At 43.8% G+C, this 20,704-nt stretch overlaps 1 protein-coding gene and 1 long non-coding RNA gene across 15 annotated transcripts in view; one reads left to right on the plus strand and one right to left on the minus strand.

Moving 5' to 3' along the window:
• The window catches only part of LOC310889802, a 35,099-nt gene extending 20,731 nt beyond the window's left edge, over positions 1–14,368 (plus strand). The window contains exon 3 of the long non-coding RNA XR_014576801.1: positions 10,252–14,368. This is a non-coding gene — a long non-coding RNA (uncharacterized lncRNA). The remainder of the gene's footprint in view (positions 1–10,251) is intronic.
• CELF4 (CUGBP Elav-like family member 4) overlaps positions 1–20,704 on the minus strand; it is a 703,073-nt gene that overhangs the window by 81,693 nt on the left and 600,676 nt on the right. For all 14 annotated transcript variants that reach the window (XR_014576795.1, XR_014576796.1, XM_083817852.1 and 11 more), the window contains exon 6: positions 6,817–6,960. Coding sequence is in view for 12 of the 14 variants with exons in the window: in XM_083817852.1 (XP_083673978.1) it covers positions 6,817–6,960 (144 nt within the window). In the remaining 2 variants the exon portion in view is untranslated. The remainder of the gene's footprint in view (positions 1–6,816; positions 6,961–20,704) is intronic.

The raw sequence follows: 20,704 nt of genomic DNA on the forward strand, positions 1-20,704 counted from the left end.
TTCAGAGGGCTTATAAGTTTGCACTGGAAGATGTGTGTTGGGAGACACTACCTTGACTATGTGTGTACCACCTTTTGCATTATAATGCCATGCATGCATTTCTGTCATAGATCTTCAGAAAGAAGAGGAAGATATTTTCTCTCATCATGAGAGGAGGAAGATATTCTTAACCTGCTCATGACTGCTGAAGGTGTAGGGACAACAGCCTAAAGCCTGCTGTGTTTCAAAAAAAACATTCAGATAAAACTGGCCATGCTCCCATAATGACTGAGTTAGAAACTTGTGGAACAAAGAGGTTAAATACAGCTTAGGGTTAAAAAGCTAATGCAGTAAAAATAAGGTAGTAAAGGCCCTAAACTGTGATTTGGTTCAGCTGCTTCTGCTCTAGCAGGCATCCTGTAGGGAGTGGTCACCCCATTTCTGTAATGCTCAGTGCTCTGGGATTACCTGGGCTGCCCTGGAGAGCTGAAAGCCCCCCGGCACAGTAAAATGTGGAGCTGGGGACCAGTACCTCATGGCCCAGTGGACATACAGCTCACTATAGTCTTCAGAGCCTCCCCATGGGGTAAACCTGGACCTCCTCCAGAGCTGGAAGGAGTATAGCATCCCATACCTGAACACAGCCATGCAGCCCAGCTAATTGACTTTGCTTCATTGGCTGGAGAGGGGACTCCAACCACATCCCATCCTCACCCAGACATCACACCCCTTTGCAACACACCAGCATCCTTTTGCTGTCATGTTTCCCATTCATGCCTTGAAGATGCAGCCCTTCCTATTAGGTCAGAGGTGCTCAATGGTAAGGGCTAAGGGGGAAGAGGAGGGGGACTTTCCCAGCCCAGCAGATGATGGTCACAGCATGGCTGATGGTCACAGCACTGCTGAGTGCAGCGGCATTGCAGCGGTGGGAGGACAAGAACTTGGTCACCTTGAAAGAAGCTGACGGCACAGGCCTACCTCCTTCCCCCCATGTGGCTCCAGGGAGATTTACAAAAAGAGGGCAAGTCCTTAAGGGTCACTGGTCTTTCTTATAAAACCACCAGGGCATTCCCAAGTGAGCTAAAATAAAAGTCACCCTGCTTCTTCCCCAACTCCCCCTGAAGACGAATGTCCCATCCACTCTCCTTTCACTTTGAAAGAGGCCCAGTGTATGATCCCAGTTAATAAAGCTGTAGAAAGTGAGGCAGTGACCCCACCAGAGGCAAATCAATAGCAGCAGGGCCCCTGGGTATTGTGTACTTTAAAATATGCCATTTGAAATGCAGATTTTCCCTGCCTGGGCTGGGGCCACAGAGCACTAATCAGAAAGGCAGCAGCCTTATTATCTCAGGCTGTTCCAAGGGGACAGAGGGGAGCTTTTCCCTTCCTCGTCTGAAAGGACGTATTTCCTTCTGCTTCTCTCACTTCCTTGGCATGATCTTTGCCTCAGCATTTAGAGCTTTTTCCCATCCAATTTTATGGATTCGTTCCCTCTTTCCTCCAGCCTGGTCATTATTATTGCTCAAAAGTTTATCTTCTGAGGAGACCAGGAGTTGTTATCAAACCGGTCCATGCACGTGGACAGCATTTATAGAGCTATGAACCTGCAGTCCCCTTCCCAGGGCTTGAGAACCAATGGGGCGTCTGGACAGGCACTGGTGAAGCTGTCTAAAGCATGGGGAGGGGTAGTACATGATGGCTGGTCAACAGGGAGAGATGGGAGGGTTCACCTCATACATCTTTTGCTACCTCATGTTGAGGTGGTTGAACTTCAGACGGCTATATCATCAGTGGATGCACAGGTACCTCCACAGGGTTATCCATCATATCCTACCATGGGAGATTTAGATGAGGCACAGCAAAGGGTAGTGTTTTGCAGCACAGTTGCACCAACGTAAGAGCTTGCTTGGTGCTTGCTGCCAGTCCTCCTCCCAGAAGTGGGTCCCTGCATGGTCACTGCCAGCCTAGAGGAGCAGGGTGGGGACCCGTGGCCAGAGGTGGTGTTGGGAATGAGACGGCCACCTCTGGCACTGGGTGGCTGTCAGACAGCAGGGTTGTGCAACTGCTCTCCAGGAAAGGAAATATCCTTTTCCTACAGGAGGAGGAACAGATGCATGGAGAGATGAAGTGACTTACTCAAGGCCAAAAACTCATGCTAGAAATAGGACAAGGATGTTACAGTCAACATTTCCCAATCTCCAGAAGAAAAACATGTGAAATTGAAGGATGGGAAGAGGAGAGAGAAGGATTATTTCTGATGCACTCTTTTTGAAATAGCGTGATCATTGCCCTTGGAGAAGGCTTACTTTGCATGATCTGATGACCTTCTCATTTTTTTCAGTGTTATTTTCTATCCTTGTATCTGAATCACCTGATGTTTTGTTTGACTATTCATATTCTTCATTCAGTAATAATAATAAAAGTAATAACAGCATCCTACGCTTCTCACCTCTAACGATCTATACAAACACTTAGCTAATTAATCCTCATGGTATCCCTGTGGTAGAAAGAGGTAAGTAAAGCGATCAATCAAGCAGTAAGAGGACTCGTATTTGGTAAATCACAGAATTGACAAATTCATGACTGTTTTACCTAACTGGCCCTTGGGAAATAAAAACATCTTCCAAGCCTTCAAACAAACTTAAGGTATTTTGAAAAATATTCAGAAGGGTTCTTCCTTTTTAAATTTTATACTTAGAAACAAATTTCTGCTTTGAAAATATTATTTAAATTGTATTAAGACCAAAAAATTAACAAATGTGTTATGTATGGATTCACGTGTCTTAGAGACTTTCTGAAAACTGTTACACGATAGTTTGGATTTCTAACTTCCTGAAAACTGTGAATAAAAAAAGAAATATATATATGGAGCCCAAATGTGCGAATGGCTAAGTCATGGTTCATGCCCTGCTACTCAATTTTTCTGAAATACCAGGGAAATGACAATCAGAAATATGGTATTGGCCCTGCTACAAAGTACCATGACTTCAAAACAGCTTCCTCTTCTGGAACAGATCAGAAAAACTGATATGCATAACTGGTAGTATTTACCAAGTATACTGTCCCATTTTGCTCATTTAAATAGAATAATTATATGGAGAAGACAGTCTATCTATATAAAGCAAATTTTCCCTGATTTTGTAGGGCTAGATTTAAAAAAATACGTCTTTCCAAAATAAATTCACAGTATGAATTGCACAAACGCTGGAGAAAGTGATTCTTCTCTTCAGCACTACCTCAAATCATTTAGCAGAAACAGCCTTTCAGCTCCTCAGGAGCTGGAGCAAGGAGGCAGAGGTGGGCAGCTGGGTTTCATGGTCAGCACCACAGAGTCATTGCCACCCCAAAATCCCAAGGTGACCACTTCCGATTATGACTGAGATCTATGCAGTGCTGGATGTACCCAAACACGTTGCAGTTACCGTCTGCAGCTCAGGAGCCAAGGCCATTTGCACTTTTTTGGAGAGAGGGGAGCTGTGATTTACTGAGGGGAAAGGACTTGCTCTAGGCCAGAGAGCAAATGTTACCATTGTCTGTGCTGCCTCTGTCCCCATCTGTCTGTTTTCACTCAGTAAATCTATGCCTGTCCCCTGCTACAGGATACAATCAGTGCCACGACTGGAATTTGGCCAGGAGACCGTGGCTAACACTCCCACCCTATTTTTTATGCAAACTTGATTTATGACTTTGATCTTATTTTAAATAATTTAAAAATTAAATAATTTATACAGTATCTGTCACTTTCCAAGGCTCCTTCCTTTGTTCTTGCTTAGCTCTTCTGCATTTTCCCATCTTCCCAACCCTTTTTGGTCTCTGCATGTTTCCTGTTCTTCGTTGTGGGGCAGTAGTGACCTGAGACAGTCGCTAAGCACTTGCCACTTTCTACACAGAAAGAAGAGCTGGAGGAACTTCTTCCGCTGCTGCTTATTTGGTTCAGGACTGTACTACCATCATTCATAGTCTGGTTTGACTTTTACTGCTCATGATTTCGAGCTTGGCCACACCATTGCTTATCAGGATCTAAGAGGGTGCATCGTGCTGCAGTATGTGCCTGTACGTTCGTTCTCAGCTGGCAGCAGATCAAAGGTAGTGCTGCTTAGCATCAGCCTCCTCTACAGGCTGAGTTCAGACCTGTACCTCAAGCTGGCTTTAACTGAGACTGCAGAAATTGATGCCCAACTGATGTGGATCCACAGGAACCTGACAACGAAAAGGGCTGGTGGCCATACATGCATAAACTAAAATAATTAATTGCCTCATAAAAAAAATAATAAAAAAGAAGCAGCTAAATGAATCTGGGAAGATATTGCTGGGGAAAGGGAAAAAAAAAAAAGAAACAACCCAAACAAACTGAAACAAATTAGTAAAGGGACTCTGGGAGCTTTAGGGAACCATGAAACCTGACTTGCCTTGAGCTGCATACAGAAGAGGTGAGGTGGGTCTGATATGAATTTCCGCAACCCTGAAACAGCAGACAGAGTTTGTGCCAAGCTTTGTCCTGTTTTCTTGCAGGCGGCACATGAGGCGGGGAGGCAAAAACCCCATGCAGAGGAGAATCCCCTTTGCTTGCTGATTTCGTTGCCTCTGGAGCTGAGGCCATATGGCTGCTGAACCTGAGGACTAGTTGCTCGGCCGACACGGGGCCGTCGCTGCTATCAAGGTTAAGGTTGCTTAAGCTGAGGTCGAGTGTCTTGGCAGGGAGCAGCAGCAGGGAGTTAACCATGACACGGCCATTTGCTGAGCTGCTGTGGAAGCAACTAAAAGAGGAGCTTGGGCCCAGAGCACTCTTGGTAAGCACGCTAACGACTGTCAGTCAAATACTGATGGACTGAGACCCTTGCCACCTCTCCCCAGTGGCGCTGCTTGATTTGTAAATCAGGGGCTGCCCACTAATATCTCAAACAAGTGCACCGTGTGGGTTTCTGCTGAACTGGCCACCTTGATGGAAACCTCTGTGTAGGAGCTAATTCAGCCCCGGTGAAGTGGATGGGGTGAGGGTGACTCTCTGGGTGATTCAGCATGCACCCACTGCCTAGGGACACCACAACCTGCTCCATGGGACGAGCCACTGGAAGGTGCTGGTTAACCAGCTCTTGTAGGACTGCTTGGGAACTCATCTGGCGATGTCAGTCAGGGCTGGACTGCAGTGGGATAGCTGGGAGGACATGCTATGAGTACAAATCAGTGTCTCATGCTAGTTCTGACCTCACTATTAAGCACTGAGGCAGTTCTTAAACTTGCATTACCACCAGGTCCATGTGCGAAAACCCGTGGAGGGATGGCATGAGAGAAAGCTATGTCCCCGAGGGAGACTGGAAAATAAACAAATACGGCCATCATCTTCATTTGTAGATGAGAAAATGAGACTGGGGGGTCAAATGACTCACCCAAGGTCACACAAGTTGCTGGTGGCATCGGCAACAGCTGTCACTGCTGTCCTGCTCTTGCCTTTTCACTGTTTCACCTTCCCTCCTCTTGACTTGCCTTAGCTCTTAAACTTCAGTTCGGGCTGAATAAAACTGCCCCCCCATTCCCTCTCATGCTATCGATCTCTCCATCTCCCGCTGGCATTTACAAGGTGCCAATCACCCTGATATCTAAGAGCCGGCAGTCCGGGGTGGATTAATCGGGACCGAGGGAACGTCACACAGCCTCGGCGCTCCCTTCCTTTCCTTTTGTGTGAGCCTGCGAGATGAAGCAGATAGGGAGAGACACAGATAGGGATGCTGATTGAGAGACAGCATCTGAGCAGGCTCTGGGTGTACAGGCGCCACACTGAAATGTGATCCCATCATTTAGACAGCTCTGAAGTCCCCAGGGTAATTGGTGTCACCAGCTTGTCATATCCAATGGGTCAAGATCTAAAACTTATTCTTTCCCCCTTATTAGCATATTTACCAGGAGAAAAAAAAAAAGATGGGTCCAATTCTGTTTTCACAGAAGTCAATAGGAAAAATATTCATTGGTTTTAAGGGGAGTGGGAGCAGACCCAGGAATTTTTTGCACTCCTTCTTCAGAGATAAATCCTCACTCAAGCACCTATCCCCTCAGAATGCCCTGTATTGTCTAGTGAGAAATAGATGGAGGGAACTTTTGTGGTATAAGGATGCAGACCTCATCTGCTTTTGTATCAGTATAACTCTGGGCTGTCTCTTTTATTGTGACAATTATAGGAATTAGTCTAGATTAAAAATGAATGTAGCTAAGAAGAGTGCAGTTAAGAAGAGATGTCCAGAGCATCAGGACAGTGGTGTCTTTATCACCTCTCCAGCTACCTGATTGATGCCTGTAGCGTAATTCTGCAGCCACATCTTTTGGCTGAAAACCTCTGCAGATGTTTGTCCCCAGCTGCCCATGGGTATCCCTCCTGTTTATTCCCCTGGTACATGGGGGCACAGATGCTGCAACCCCCCCCATTTTTAGCCTAAGGAAATCTTCTACTTATGCTAGAAGCATCCATCCTGGGGCTATGTCAGGAGCCCAGCTTCCTGTCCAGTCATGAGTTGTCCCAGAGGCCCAGCATCCAGGTTATCCAGGTTAGATGTGTAAGATGGATACCAAAACTTAAACATCACAACACTGCTTTGAATAGCTGATGCGTTTTCCCAGTGTGCTTAAACAATATTGCTTTCGGGAGTCAGAACTGTGTGTGTGCATATATCTGCTTTTTCATTTTATGATGACACAGCTCAGTTTGCTCCCATCATTCAACTATTGAAGAAATCACTGGTTCCTATTTTGCTGTTGTACTTGTTTCTCTGCTCAGATGTGTTTTTGTGCTCTCTACATGCTATCCCTGTCCCCATGAACATGCATAGAGCCAATGTCTATACTTACTGCCTGTGCATAGGCGCCATAGGCTCCAAACTGGATGGCCATGGGGTTGAACATGCCCATTTGTCCCGCCATTTGCTGCATGCGTCTCATTGTACGCTCCTTGTCTGTATCTGCAAACTTCACCACCAGGCTTGAAGAGGCTCCCTGCAGGACAGGAAACAAAAGGAGACATGCCAGGGAATTAGCCAGGTACACATTGGCTCATGCAATCCATACAGCACACACGGACTAGGCAGTGTGGGATCCAGGCGACGCTGATTTTTTCCACACAAACTCACTGGCCTTTTGAATCGGACCTTTGCAAGAGGCTGAGGGCATCACGAAGGAAAGGACTCTCTGGGGGGTGAACAACTGAGGCCAGCAGCCCAGTTCCTAGTTTCCTCCAAAATTCAAACTTCCAGGCTGTCATAAATATTCTCTCTGCAAAAGTTGTTGCCTTACTCTTTCAAACTGTAGAAAACGTTCTGGCCTCTTAGCTCTCAGCAGAGGGCGAGGATCTGGACTCGGTGCTGCAAACTGTAGAAGTTTTTGCTGGAGTTATGTTGTGGGATTTGTGAATTGACAGACTTTGATGGAATGTGTTAGCTCTGTGCATGCCAGACCACTAAGATGGATCAGTCTTCCAGACTGTGGTGTCTTGTAACCCCTATGCCCAGTGAGAAAGCCCTGCCTAGCCTTGGAGGCAGGATTCAGCATGCTGGGTAGGGCAAAAGTCCCCTCACCAAGCAGCATCTAGTCAGCACTATTAAATCAGGGAGCAAAAATAGGACCTGCAGGACCTGACTTCCCCATCCAGGAACAGCAGGGAATAGAGATGCTACCACAAAAGAGCCCAAATGTAATGCTACATTTTCCTGGGCAAGTTATACAATGTCTGGGTTCTGTCTGCAGTCAACACTGCTGCAGAACCACTGATGACCATGAGAGCTGGCTGCAGGAGTCTGAAAAATGTAGAGCTTTTGGGAATGAAAGGAATCCCTCTCCTTCCCAAAATGAGATGAAAGTTTAGTGACTAAAATTCTTAAATTTCTGATAGGAGGCAGAGATGGGAAGAAATAGACCTGCTTAGGAAGGCATGCACTGAGATTGTTTTGGCTGGCTCCAAGGCCTTCCTCACTTCATGGGTTTCTTGATTCCCTACAGTGCGGTGTCCCCAGGGGGATACGGATGCAGCCCCGACAGCAGGCAGACAGTTGCCTCAGGAGCTGGGCTGCCACCGCGCCTGGGGAGAAGGGCAGGTGAGCTGTCAGGAGACTGACAAAAAGCAGCTGAAATCATCGCGTTCCCATGGTACGCTTCCCTTTTGACACTCTGGTATTCACTTATGGAAATACAGTCAGCAGGATGACGGCAACAGGGGAGCACCAATTCCATGCCAGAGGAGCTGGGCTGTTGTGGGGCCCTCTATTTTCCTTCAGAGGTGGGATTACATGGAATTGCACATGGGGAGTGTAGTTAATTTGCTTACACACACACCTATGTACCCGCGACCAGAAAAAGTCTCAGGGAAAGAAGAGTTGCTCCGTGACAAATTGGGAATAGTGTAGTAAACAACAACCAAGGATGTACATATATATAAGTCCAGGCTTTGCATATTCAATAGCCTCTCCAGATCCTCAGTTATGAATAAGGAGTTGAGGAATTAACTTGCTAAAACAGAAAACAATCTAAGGCCACACAATGAGCAATGTTCCCCTGGATTAGCAGCCTGCTCTGAAAGAAAGTGATTTTCATTGGCAAAGAATTTTTCTTTTTGACCTGTAACTCTTTCTCTAATAAATCTATAACCCACTTCAACAATGTGGTGAAGAACAAGGGGTTGAAAGAAGTGCTTCAGGAAAACAAAGGCAGGGAGAGATGAATGCTCTATTCAAGGGTGGAAAGCAGTCTTCAGAAGTTATTATGAGAGCAAAACAGAACACAGGCGTGAAGGGGGGGTGGAGAAAAAAAAATCCAGCCAAGATTCCCCTGCATTTCTGCTCAAGACTGGGCAACTTTTCATTTTTTTCTAAAATCACATGATGTAGTTATTGATCCTTCCCCAAATCACACTCTTAATTGCAGCTCATCGACAAATGAATATTTTAATGCATACATTTCCTGCTAATTATCACCTGGACCAGTCCTTAATTAGATTTCAACACTCATTTAATTAACCCTGATCCAAGAGACTGTTTGGTAACCTGAATATAATCATTTAAAGTTATTTGTAGCTGTATTGGAAGGAGGCAGTGGTCCACAGCAGATTGGACTGTTCAGAGCTGTTGTTGTGGTTTGCAGAGCAGAGGCTGCAGCATGGTGGGCACAATACAGTATGGAGGATTTTCAGACTGAATAAGCTGAATGAGTATTCATCTCCGCAAATAGGTTTTGAAGATGTGACCTGTTCTAGATAGCAGGACAGAGAATTATAAATAAGTTGGTGTCTTCTTCCTTTGCCTTTTCTTTCTATCTCTGTTTGCCCTGGAAGTCTTAGGGCTGGAGACCTGCCTTAGGAAATTGCTGATCCCTCACATTTTTGAAAACCAAGCCTTTATTGTAAATGACATCATGAAAACGTGGGTAAGCTCCATATGAAGTTCTTGCCCCTGGAGCGTTCTTCCCTCCTGATGTGAGTCACAGTGACTGCACAGCAGCCGTTTGACCCAATGGGATCCAAGACTGCCACTTATGAGATGTTTATCTGGGTTGCCTGTCACAGCAGGACTTCAGGCCTCTTTGAACACCACTATCATATACACAGGGCAGAAAGGCCATTGGCAAACAGAATCAAGTTAGAATAGAGACTGCAAAGAAGGAATAGAAAAGACAGCTTTTTTTCAGAGCACGCTGCAAGGAGATGTACATGCAAGCAGTTCAAGAAAAGTAGCCAATAGAGATGCTGCTCTACTCTTGAATATGAGCATTGACTTTGGGATCGATGCTTTCTATATGTGGTTCCTCCTGTGCAGCCCTTCCACATGGCCTGAAGGAAATCAGGCAGTGAACTCAACTGGGCCACCCAATGCGGGATTTTTAGCAAAGGAGCCAAACAGCATTCATCTAAAATAGCCACAAGACTACTTTCTACTCCAGTGACTCCCCGTAATCCACTAGATAACATTAGAAATACGACAGAATGGGCCAATTTTCAATGGGGTAAAAACTACAGAGTCCTTCATCTGGGCTATTTATTGCTTCTCTGAGCAGTTAAACCATGGTGTAAATCATCTGTTGTCTGCTGACAAAGGCAATAGGTCCTGTCTGCTTGGTCATTTATTAGTAATACATAAGCCTCACCCTTGCTCTCTCTGGTTGTTGGACTGGACATTACATTTCCCCAACCCCCAAGAGAGCTACAGTAGGTAAATCAATAGTGTTTGAAATATACTTTGAGATCTGTGTTAATTCTGCATTTTACTGAGGAAAAGACCTGTTTATTTCTCTGTCTTGCAGATCCACAGTCAAAAGAGACTATTATGAAAGTGAGCCTTCCTGCTGGTGCCTCTGCAATAGGCTACTTGGAATTGGCATTTATCTCCTTTCCCATCAAATCAACCTCCTTTTTCAAGTGCTTTGATATCTACTGATGAAAAGAATAATATAAGGGCTAAGTATTATTATGCTTTCCCCATTCTCTCTTGGGCCAGCAAGTCTACTTAATATGACTATCTTGCTTCCCGTCCCCCTCCCGTGTGCGGTAATGAATTGCTCCCCTTAGTCAGCAGAGTCAGATGTTCTCCAGGCTGGCGGGGCGAGGAAAAAGATGGAGGAAAAATCACCCTGCACCACACTCACTTTGTAATCCCTAATCAGAGTCCTCTGTGGGAAAAACTAATTTCCCAGCCTGTCTTGACGTGTGAAATAAAGTCATTCTTGAAAACAGGAGCTTGACAGGTCGCTTGTGAAATTTCATATTCAACTAAAAATAAAATATCCATCCATTGATATTTCATTTAAAGGCAAGGGAAAACAAATCTTTTGCCTGGATGTTGGGACTGGTTCCCATTAGTTATGCCCTTCCAAATGGAGGGTATGCACAAATTAAGTTTAATGTTTTCAACAGACCAAATAATACTGCACAGCATCAGGGAAATCTGCCTCTCCCTAGAACAATATACATAGGCGGAGTTTTGTGAAGATGTTTCCTTGCAGAACATATTCTTGATTTTTCTTTCTTTGTCAGCTCTGTAAGTCTTCTCTGACTCAGTATGTTACCTATCTCTAGAAACAGTTAGAAATATTTTTCTTGCAAAACTGATGAATTTGGGCCCAATTCACCACAGCCATTAAGATCATGTTTCGCTTTAAGCTTAACTAATGTCCCATTGGATGTAAGCATATACTCACGTACTTTACTGCAGGGATGTCTGTCTCATACAGGTGGACTTTTATCTCATGGTTAGCTCAAATGGAGCCACTAAAATTTTGGACCAAAAATATTTTAAAATGGCTTGTTACATTAAAGCTCTAGTGACTAAAGCTCTTGAGTATAAGAGATCTGAATGTGCAGATCCCACTAAGTAGCTTCCAAAATGTCATCCATGCATACCAACTAAGATATTTAAATGAATAGATACTGCTGGATACTTCCCATTTGGGCAATCAGACTACCTTCTTAAGTGTCACCACATGAATGGGCTTGCTCATGTTGGACGTTTTGCCTTAGCACTCTTCCCTTGAAGCATTCTTTGCCTTAGCACTCTTCCCTATTTCTACAAAAGGATCCCTGATGTTAGGCCTTGAAAACCAAAGGTGGATTTTTTTGCTTCTTTGTTTCACGTTCCATCAGATCAGGGTATTTGGTATGATGTCTCCTAAATTTGAAAGCAAAACTAGAATGGGGGGATGGGGAGGGTTGATTTTGGGTATCTCTTCCGAAAAAAAAGTGCTGCTGAATAAGCCAGCAGGGGGCTTGAACCCAAACCTGGGATTTTAGACAAGTGAGAAAGAAACTACTGTCCAATTAAAACTGTAGAGCAGAGGGAATTTTAGCTAGGTAGAGATGTAATTACCCATGCTGGAAGATGGCCAGAAGACCAGGACTAACATCCCTCCCCTCTTGTGAGATATGCTATGTTTTTCTGTACTTAAGGCTTCAATTTCATGTCTCATCTGAAAGATGAGTAGGACAGCAGTCACTAGGAGCGATTCCAACTGTACAGTCCTGAGAGCTGGTTTAGACACACTTGAGACAAGAGTGACAGAGACAGAGTGGAGAAAGGAGGCATTCATCCAGGGCTGGAGTGACAGACCCTTTGATAATGCTGCTCCCTCGGTAGAGGGGATTCTTCATGCAATGTCTAAGCAGAGAGAGTTGCTGCAGGTACTTCCCTTCACAGGTCTCCAGAGTTGTAATTTATTTGGAGTGGAAGCTTGATTTAGGTTTTACTTGCCCATACACTACTTAGCAGGTGTCTCTCTGAGCTAAAGTTATTGCTTTCCACAGGGCAACAGAATCATTGACTTCTAGTGACACTGTACCCAATTCTAATTAAAAAGAACTCGATATATAACCCAGGTATTAGTATGTCCCTCAGATCAAAGTCAGGTATCCAAACAACCTAAACTTCAAAGCTGAGTTCCTCGAGCAGGTCTGCATTTTTCAGCTCAGTCTATGTCCTCGCAGATTCATTCACCTTCTTTAATGCATCATGAAATGGTAAGTGTTGTTACACCAGGAGGCTGGAAATTCTTTTCTGCTATTTAGAAATATGAAAGCAATAAATAATTCTTTTTTGTCTATTTGAAGAAAACCTACAAAACAGAATTGAAAAAAAAAATGTAGGTTTCTCTTTCGCATTAAGAGTAACATGGTTTGGAAGATAATGTAATTTTAGTTCTGTATTTATTAAAAATGTACTTTCCCTAGAAATATTCTAGCAATGACAAATACTGTCTTGCCATAGTTTTTTTTATAAATTATTATTACTGTTGAAAAACTATTTGGTAGCTGCAGTATAGAACCCCATTAAAGCTAGTGTCTGAATGATCACAACTTAAAAGAGACAGTACCTCTCCTTCAATCTAAATGGAAAAGGATGAAAGCAACAGAAGTAGAATAATTCCACTGCCATAAAGTGAACTGCCTGTTGTCACAGCACAGTAGCATCACACCGAGATACATTTCAAGCGTGCATGTGATGCAGAAGAATACTGCAGTGACACTGAGCTGCAAACATGCTGCACACAACAGGGCATCCCAGATCACTGTCAGGCCCTACCACTTTGGACTGCTGCAGTGTAAAGCATGTTGCTTGACAGGGATAGTAAAAAGAATTTGCATTTGAGGCATGTTTAAACTGAAGATCTCAAAGCACTGTACAACTGCAGGGTCATTAATTGACACGCAAATATGCTTGCAGGGAGGTACTTGCATGCTTCAGCATGGTGAAACATGTGGTGAACTGAAACTATGAGATGAACCGGTGTAAAGCTCCAGTTTGGTGGCTTTGAAAGAACAAGAAATTTGTTTATGCTGAAAGATCTACATGTACTGCATCCCACTCCACCAAGACTGCTACGTCTCCTTGCTGCTGCGTGAGACTTGGCAGACACTGTTCCCTGTGGGTACCACAAAGACCTTTAGGATGGGAAGTCAAGCATATTTCCCTACCTGATTTCATTTGCCAGGGAACATCTGAGGCAAAGACATGGGTTTTTGATAAGACGGTTTTCAATTGTAAATTTCTGTAGATTTTGATTGAGGATCTTATGTGAAAGTTATTGTTTTGATCTAAACATATTTTTGCCCTTTAAATATTCATTTTGATCTTTGCATAACCCATTTGGGTAAATAACTACTGAATCACAACTCTCTGTAATTTGGAAAGCGGTAGTAGTCTGCCCAGTAGGTCTCTCTGCCTTCCATACAGATCACCAATACCAATCCAGATCACATGTCTGAAGCAGGGCCAGGAAGGAGTGGATTAAAGAGGAACAAGCAGAAGCATCCAGAGAGATTTAAGCTTGATCCAGAGGCCGCTAAAATAAAAGATGGTTCCAGTGATTTAAGTGAGGTTTGGAGCAAAAGAAAGAAGGGGAGATGGAGGAAGAAAGAAACCCCCCTCAAAGCAAGAAGAGTGTTAAGGAGCTAACACTGACACCTTCACTCTTCTCTGTGGCAGGAAGAGCATGTCCTTTTTACAGGACGGCAGTGCTGCCTGCTGGAGCACCCTCCAGAAAGCTGGGAACTCCTTTGCCGGTCAGGGGGTGTTTTAAACCATATAAATAGCTCTGATCTCCTAAAAACGTCAGTGCTTGCAAATTATTTTAGCCCCTTCCCAGCTCCTAATCTCATCCAGATGAGACGGGTGTTGAACGTGGTGAGCCTCACGGGGCTTCACTTGGGCAACACAGGGCTGTGGCACAGTCCTGTACCTGTTTTCCCCCAGCCACCTTCACGACTGCTGATTTAGTTCCTAAACCCCCTTGGACCTGTGAAGAGGCGTTACGGTGCCAGTTAGCTCCTTCTGCCTAGGGCGAGGCTGTGTGGCTCACCAGCAGCTACGCCTCTCATCCCATTTGGAGGCCATGAATCCCGTGGTGCGGAGGGAAGAGGTGTAGTGAGGAGGCCGGCCAGCGAAGCCCGTCACATCCCACAGGTCTCTTCACTGTCCTGCCAGATGCCTGCGCAGCTATGGCGATGTGACTGGAGAAGAAAAGCAGCTCTGAAGAGTGCTCCGGCCCCCAAAGGCCGTCTTCGGCGCCAATATGATTCATACCCCCTGTCAGGCAGCCGGGCTGCCTGGATTTCTATTCTGGGACCCAGAAACATGTGATTTATTAGTTCATTTATGGAACAATGCGGGAGGCAGGGAACATGGTCCTGTGATTTTATTTTATATAGAAATTAGTAAGGGGAATTATGTTAATACTGGGACACTGCCGGCCCAAAGGACATGAAATCAGCTGTCTTAGTGGCAGCTGTGGGGTGGGACAGTCCATGAACCCAAGTCTCCCTCTGGCCCTAACCTGCTGCCCAGAGGAAAACGAGCCTCAGCTATAAGGAATCACAGGATTTAGATAGAATAAATGACTGCAAATTAACATCCCGGTATTAGGTGTCTTGTTGCTTCTTTCATACCAATGGCCAACACATGACTTTATAAATGGTGTTTAGGTAGCATATTCATAAAAATAATTCATTACTGGAAGGAGGGCCAGGCCTACTGCTGTTGAGCTATGAATGGACTTCTAATGTGATGTTATTTTTTAATAGAAGGAATGGATGTGTTGTGTCCATTCCCGAGTTAATTAAGCCAGTCTGTGTGTTACAGAAAGCCATTACTTGGAGTGTATGCATTTTTACAGAGCAGAAGATCAACAGAGAAGAGAAAAAAGTGAGTCTGAGTTGCCATCTCCACTCTTTTCCATTAGCTCCTCCAGCATCACCGTGTAAAATGAAGCCTCAACGTTCTACATTTGAGGAGATAGACTTGTGTTGGTGATAGGCCACTCCACCTCAGTGACCTCAAGCAAGTAAATTTAGGGCAAATACATCTGGGAGACATGGAGGGCACTTACATGCCAGAATCATCTACTTTCACCAGAGTTACCTTTGAAAATTCCTTCTGCCCCATCTTTCTGTATTCATGTAAAACATAGCTAATGACTTTCCAAGTTTCCTATTTAACCCGCCAGCCTGAGGGGGTCAGCAACTCTATCGATGTGCTGACTGGCACAAGGTGGCTTTTATTAACTGAGGATTATTAACTGAGGACTGGAAGCACTGCTGGAATCCAGATGAGACTAAATTTTGTTGGTTAATTAATACTCTGAATCATAGTCTGTTTAGTTGTTATCTATTTGTATTACAGATTTGTCTAAAGTTCTGTTTGTTACCTAGATATTTTGAAGACACTCCTGGGAAGTGAGGTGGTGGACTGATGTCTTTAAGTTTGGCCTTCTTAATTCTACATTTTCCAGACTTTAAGTATTAAAATGTAGATACCTAAGAATCCACTAGTAATTACTTCTCTGCTGGATCAGGAACAAGAATTGCTATGACTGACTACAAACTGACTAAATCTACTTATTGTAAGACTTGCTCATTCTCAGACATTGTCTTCCTTTTTTTTTTTTTTTCCCTTCTTCTGTCTAGTGTCTGGGCCCTTAAGGGAACATTCAGATGACCTACTTGCAGCCATTTTTGGTGTCTATTCTAAATCATCAGTTACTTGAGACCAACAGATGTCCCTCTGAGTGGCGAGGGACATTAACTCTAAGTGTAGATGATAATATTAGTGATGACACTGAAGTTTTATAGTTTGACCATCACTTTGACGTAATTCAGTCACGTCAGCCCTGGCCTTGGTTGATAAGCTACTGAACATAGAAACTATTCTGTAAGAGGTATGCATGGTGCTCAGTACAGAGCAAATCCATGCAGGGCTGATGATAGCCACATTTCTAATAGTAGCCATTGGTAAAAATCACAACAGAGTTGTTACGCAGAGGAAACCAAATAGAGTCTCTACAAGGGTGAAGAGTTTGCTCTTGTTGAGGTGAGATACGCAAACATGAAGCTGTGGCTTCACACGCCCCGCTCCCACATTTGCTTAAGTGACTAATTTGGTTGATTTCCTGAAGATGTGTTTTGTTGGAAGTGTAATATGCTACAAGTTGTGAAGGAGTTGAACTCTCCCAACTTCATGGAAATGACAAACCCTCCTTCCAAGCACTAAAGGCTGCCATGAGCCCAGAGGGAGAATTGGATTGTGCAGCTGGATGTATGTGTGTTTGAGAAGAAGGGAGGAGAGATGAGGAAAGTTTCTCCTATGAAAGAAATGATCCAATTTGAAGCAAGTCCCTCATGGGAAGAGCTGTGACAGAGGCTGCTCTGTTCCTGTTAATTTTCACAGTGCAGCTGTCAGCGGGTCTGTAAATAGTACTCCGCGAAGCCAACACTTCCTATCCACACATCAACCATTCAATTAACAGAAGAACAGAAGAAGGAAATAAAGTGCACCACAGCCTTCTATCACGGCTTTGATGTTTCCCAGCAATTTATGAAAGTGTACACAAATCTAATTACAAGCCCCACTGCTTCCCATTTACATGGAGCTCCTCAAGTTCAGAGCTGTTTATATAAAAATAATTGTTAAAAATACCTCTGCTGATCTACGGCATTGTGGCCCCCCACTCACCGGAGCCTCCATGCTGCTCCTCCCAGGGAGTTTCTGCCGACTCAGCACTTTGGTGCCAGCGTGCACGCATAATAAAAGCTGCTTCCCCGCCGCTCTGCAAGTGAGACGCCTGGGCTACAACTTCATCATGCCCATGAAGGCCTATTTTCCTTCCTTCCTCCACCTGCTCAGTACTCCTTCTGCAGACTCTCACAGCTTTCTCTTCCCTCCCTAATCCACCTAAATATTCCTCTGCTGTGTTGACAGGGGGTGAGAACAGCTGCTCGGCCAGCTTCCGTAATGGGGCTGTGTCTGAAGTTAACTTCACAGTGCTTTGCGAAGCCTTAACTGCACTGTAGGAACGCAGAGCAATAATAATAGGAGTCATAAATATGAGCCAGGGTTGGTTTCTTTGATTGGAGACCTGAGCATCCAAACCCAGGATGGCAAATGGTGCCCTATTTCCTGTGAGTCAGAAAGAAGCCCACTGCACATAATGACAATGACACTTGTTTCCTGGGGCAATTTTTGATAATCTCATATTTAAGTCACTCTCACTTTGTAATTCATTAAGCTAGATTGACTTTTTTTTTTTTTTTAAACTTTTCATTTCACAATCTCTTACAGTATCAGAGGGTAGACTGAACATTGTATAGGGCAAGAAGAGAATCCCTTCATCTGACTGTTAATCATGGTTGGTTGGGAATTTCAGTGCCATGGGTGAACTTCCAAGGAATATGGTGGGCAGAGGGTGAAAGTCAACCTTGTTCATGGTGCTGTCACTGGTATTTGTAGATTAACAAAAAAAATAGTAAATATAGTAATTAGAGATCCAGTTGGTCTGTAGCCTAATAACACTGAATAAAAACTGCATGATTTCATAGAATTATACAATATCCTGAGTTGGAAGGGACCCAGAAGGATCATGGAGTCCAACTCTATCAAATCACCAATTTGATACAGGTGGCTACTGAGAAGACATCTGAAATCATTTTCCTATTAGTGCAGATAAGAGTTGCACAGAAGATGTGGAAACGGAAGTCCCCAAGTTGGCAAAGTTTGGGGTTGCATTTTTTTTTTTTGAAGTTCAACGTAATTTGAATCTTCCTCTGTAAAGCAGACATCTGTTCAGTGCTTGTATCCAAGTCTCACATTTTCCTTTCTTTTCACAAAACCAAAGATTCCATATGAAAAGTAATTTTCATGGAAGATTTTCAGCCACGCATAGATAGACTTGGGATGCTATTTCCTGGATGCAGAAGAAATGTTGCAGTTTGACCAACCTGGTGCAGAAACTTTTACAACTAAACAAAAGATTACTTGGTCTGCGTAATGAGGGAAGCCACCTTATAGCATTCTGGATGTCTTGACAGTTTAAAAAGACTAATGAATAAAAAGAGATATAGAATGAACATAGTGTTGACAGGTGGAGTGTTAGGCAAGTTCAAAATACACCCAATGGATCATGTACCAGAGGACTCTGACGAGGGGATGCCTGCTTCCTGAATCCCACATTGCTTTAGTTGGGCAACAAACACCCAGAATGGGATTCAGCTCCCCTTGCATTAGGCATGAAGTTAGGTGTACACTCTAAGCTGCTTGCTCTTGGCACACTCAATGGGGAGGCAAATACCTCCAAAGCTGAGTCGGGTAATTTTAAGGTAGATGTCTGAGGTATTTGGGAGGACTCACACTCTGAAGTGAGGCCAAATTAAGAGCATTGACATCTGATTTGTAGATGGCTAATCTGGGATAAAGTTACCGAAGAACTTTATCTCCAGTAAGATTACTGTGGCAGTGGCAAGCGGAGCAGAAGGACTTCGGGTGGCAATGGTGTGTCACCAGGGAGCAAAGGCAATTGTAGACTCCAAGACATCTGCAGGAAGCAAGTGGTTTTGCTTTTGTTTTTAAGCAGTAAGGGTCCTTTTTCATTTTAAGCTGCACTTCAGGTGACTAACCACTATTTTGTAACTGACAGACCATGGGAATCCAACACCTAGAATTAGCTAAAAAGCACACCTCTACTTGGGCTTTGATTTGACAGGTTTCAAGATCTATTTCTGTAGAATATAATACCTTCAGAGGTATCTATTTCTCCCTATTGATTGTAATAGAAACTTAGATGACAAGCACTTAGACAACATGATCTCAGTTCCTAAACTTTTAGATGTCTTCAGTTAGGTGAGACAAGTCCCACCTCAGTTATTCAGTCTAATGCCATTGCGGAGATCTTCCTTATAATTAATGAAAGGAATTTCCATTATAATTTATTAAAGGGACAGACATGCCCAGAAGGTGATTTATCTCATCCTTGCACAGATAGGTAAGGGGAAGAATGTACAAATCTCTAGAAATATCTCTCTCTCTCTCTCTCTCTCCATCCTTTGTGGGAAAACATTTGCAATAGATTACAATTTTTCAGGCTGTTAAAGCTAAATAAAATGAATTACATTCTTAATTCCTCCTTACCTTATCTGCTTCTGTGCAAAAAATGTAGGTGACAGTAGTTTTACCCCTTTCAGGAATTTCAGGAATTAATTCATAAGAACAAGAAATTCAGAGGTGGATGAGATAGTCAAAGAGATGTAACAGTAGTATAATATTAACCCTGTGTACTTTATGGGTAGTATAAAGGCTGCTGCAATTTTGGTATGAGTGATGAAGCACGGAGGAGAGTTTATTCTGCATGGGTGGACGGACAAGGCCATATCTTAGATGTGTTGTGCAGAATGACTCCTCAACATTTGGCTGTCGCCTGGACGTGAAGACATGGAGAGAAAGAGAAAACCAAGCTGAAGATGATGCTTAGGTAGGAGCGTGACTGACAGGTAGGATGATAATGTTGTCCACAGTAATTGAGAATGGAGGCGGAGGAGAGAGGATTCAGGGTTTGGGAGGAAAAGTTTAAGAGCTCTGCTTTATGCATATTGAGCTTGATCTGACAGCTAGACGTCCGTCCACTAGGAGATGCTGGAAAGACAGGCCAAGATTTTAGTTTGGACAGGAGTCAGTCCTGCAGTAGAGAAGTTAGATCTGCAAGCTGTCACTATAGAAATAGTAGCTGAATTCATGTTGGTAGATAAGGCTGCTAGGGACAAGGCTTGGATGAAGAAGTAAAGAGAATCAAGGGAAGAGACCTGTTTATGCCCTCAAATCTAAAGGTAATGGGAAAATCACTGTTAAAAAATTATGTGCAAATGTACATGAAAATGATGATCTCTCACAAAGGAAGACATGAAGGTCAAGTAAACTCTATCCTAAAGCTGACAATTTTAAAAGGCCCCCAAAAAGCACTCTTGGAGTGCTCTTAAATACAGAAAGAACTTCGGGCCTGCTCAGAAGTGAGGGATTTTGGGGAACTTATTTTTCAAAGCAGTTGCTTTGTGTGAAAATTTGAAAGTTGTAGACATGCTTGGTAGGCCCTTTGGAGAAAAAAGAGCCTCACACGGAGAAGTGGGCTTGTGACGGATGGCAGTCAGGCACCTGTCCAAGGAAAGGTTAATAAAAAAAAAACTTTCATAAAAGAAAGTTGCCTTTTGAAACTATTAGGCAACATATGTTGTGTGAACAGGAAGTCACAGTAGAGCAATAATCCTGACAGCTGTGGAGAAACAGGAGTCTGCCGCACGAACGAATGGCTCGAGACCTGACAAGAACGATGATGGATGCCCCGTTGGTAGTACACGAGGACAAGGCAAGAGACATTTAAATTGGCTGAACCACAGGAACAACTTTGAGTTGGCATCGCAGCTGGACAAACGAGGCCAGTCCTAATGGTGAAA

Source organism: Anser anser (assembly GCF_964211835.1).
Source record: "Anser anser genome assembly, chromosome: Z".
Taxonomy (NCBI): Eukaryota; Metazoa; Chordata; class Aves; order Anseriformes; family Anatidae; genus Anser; species Anser anser.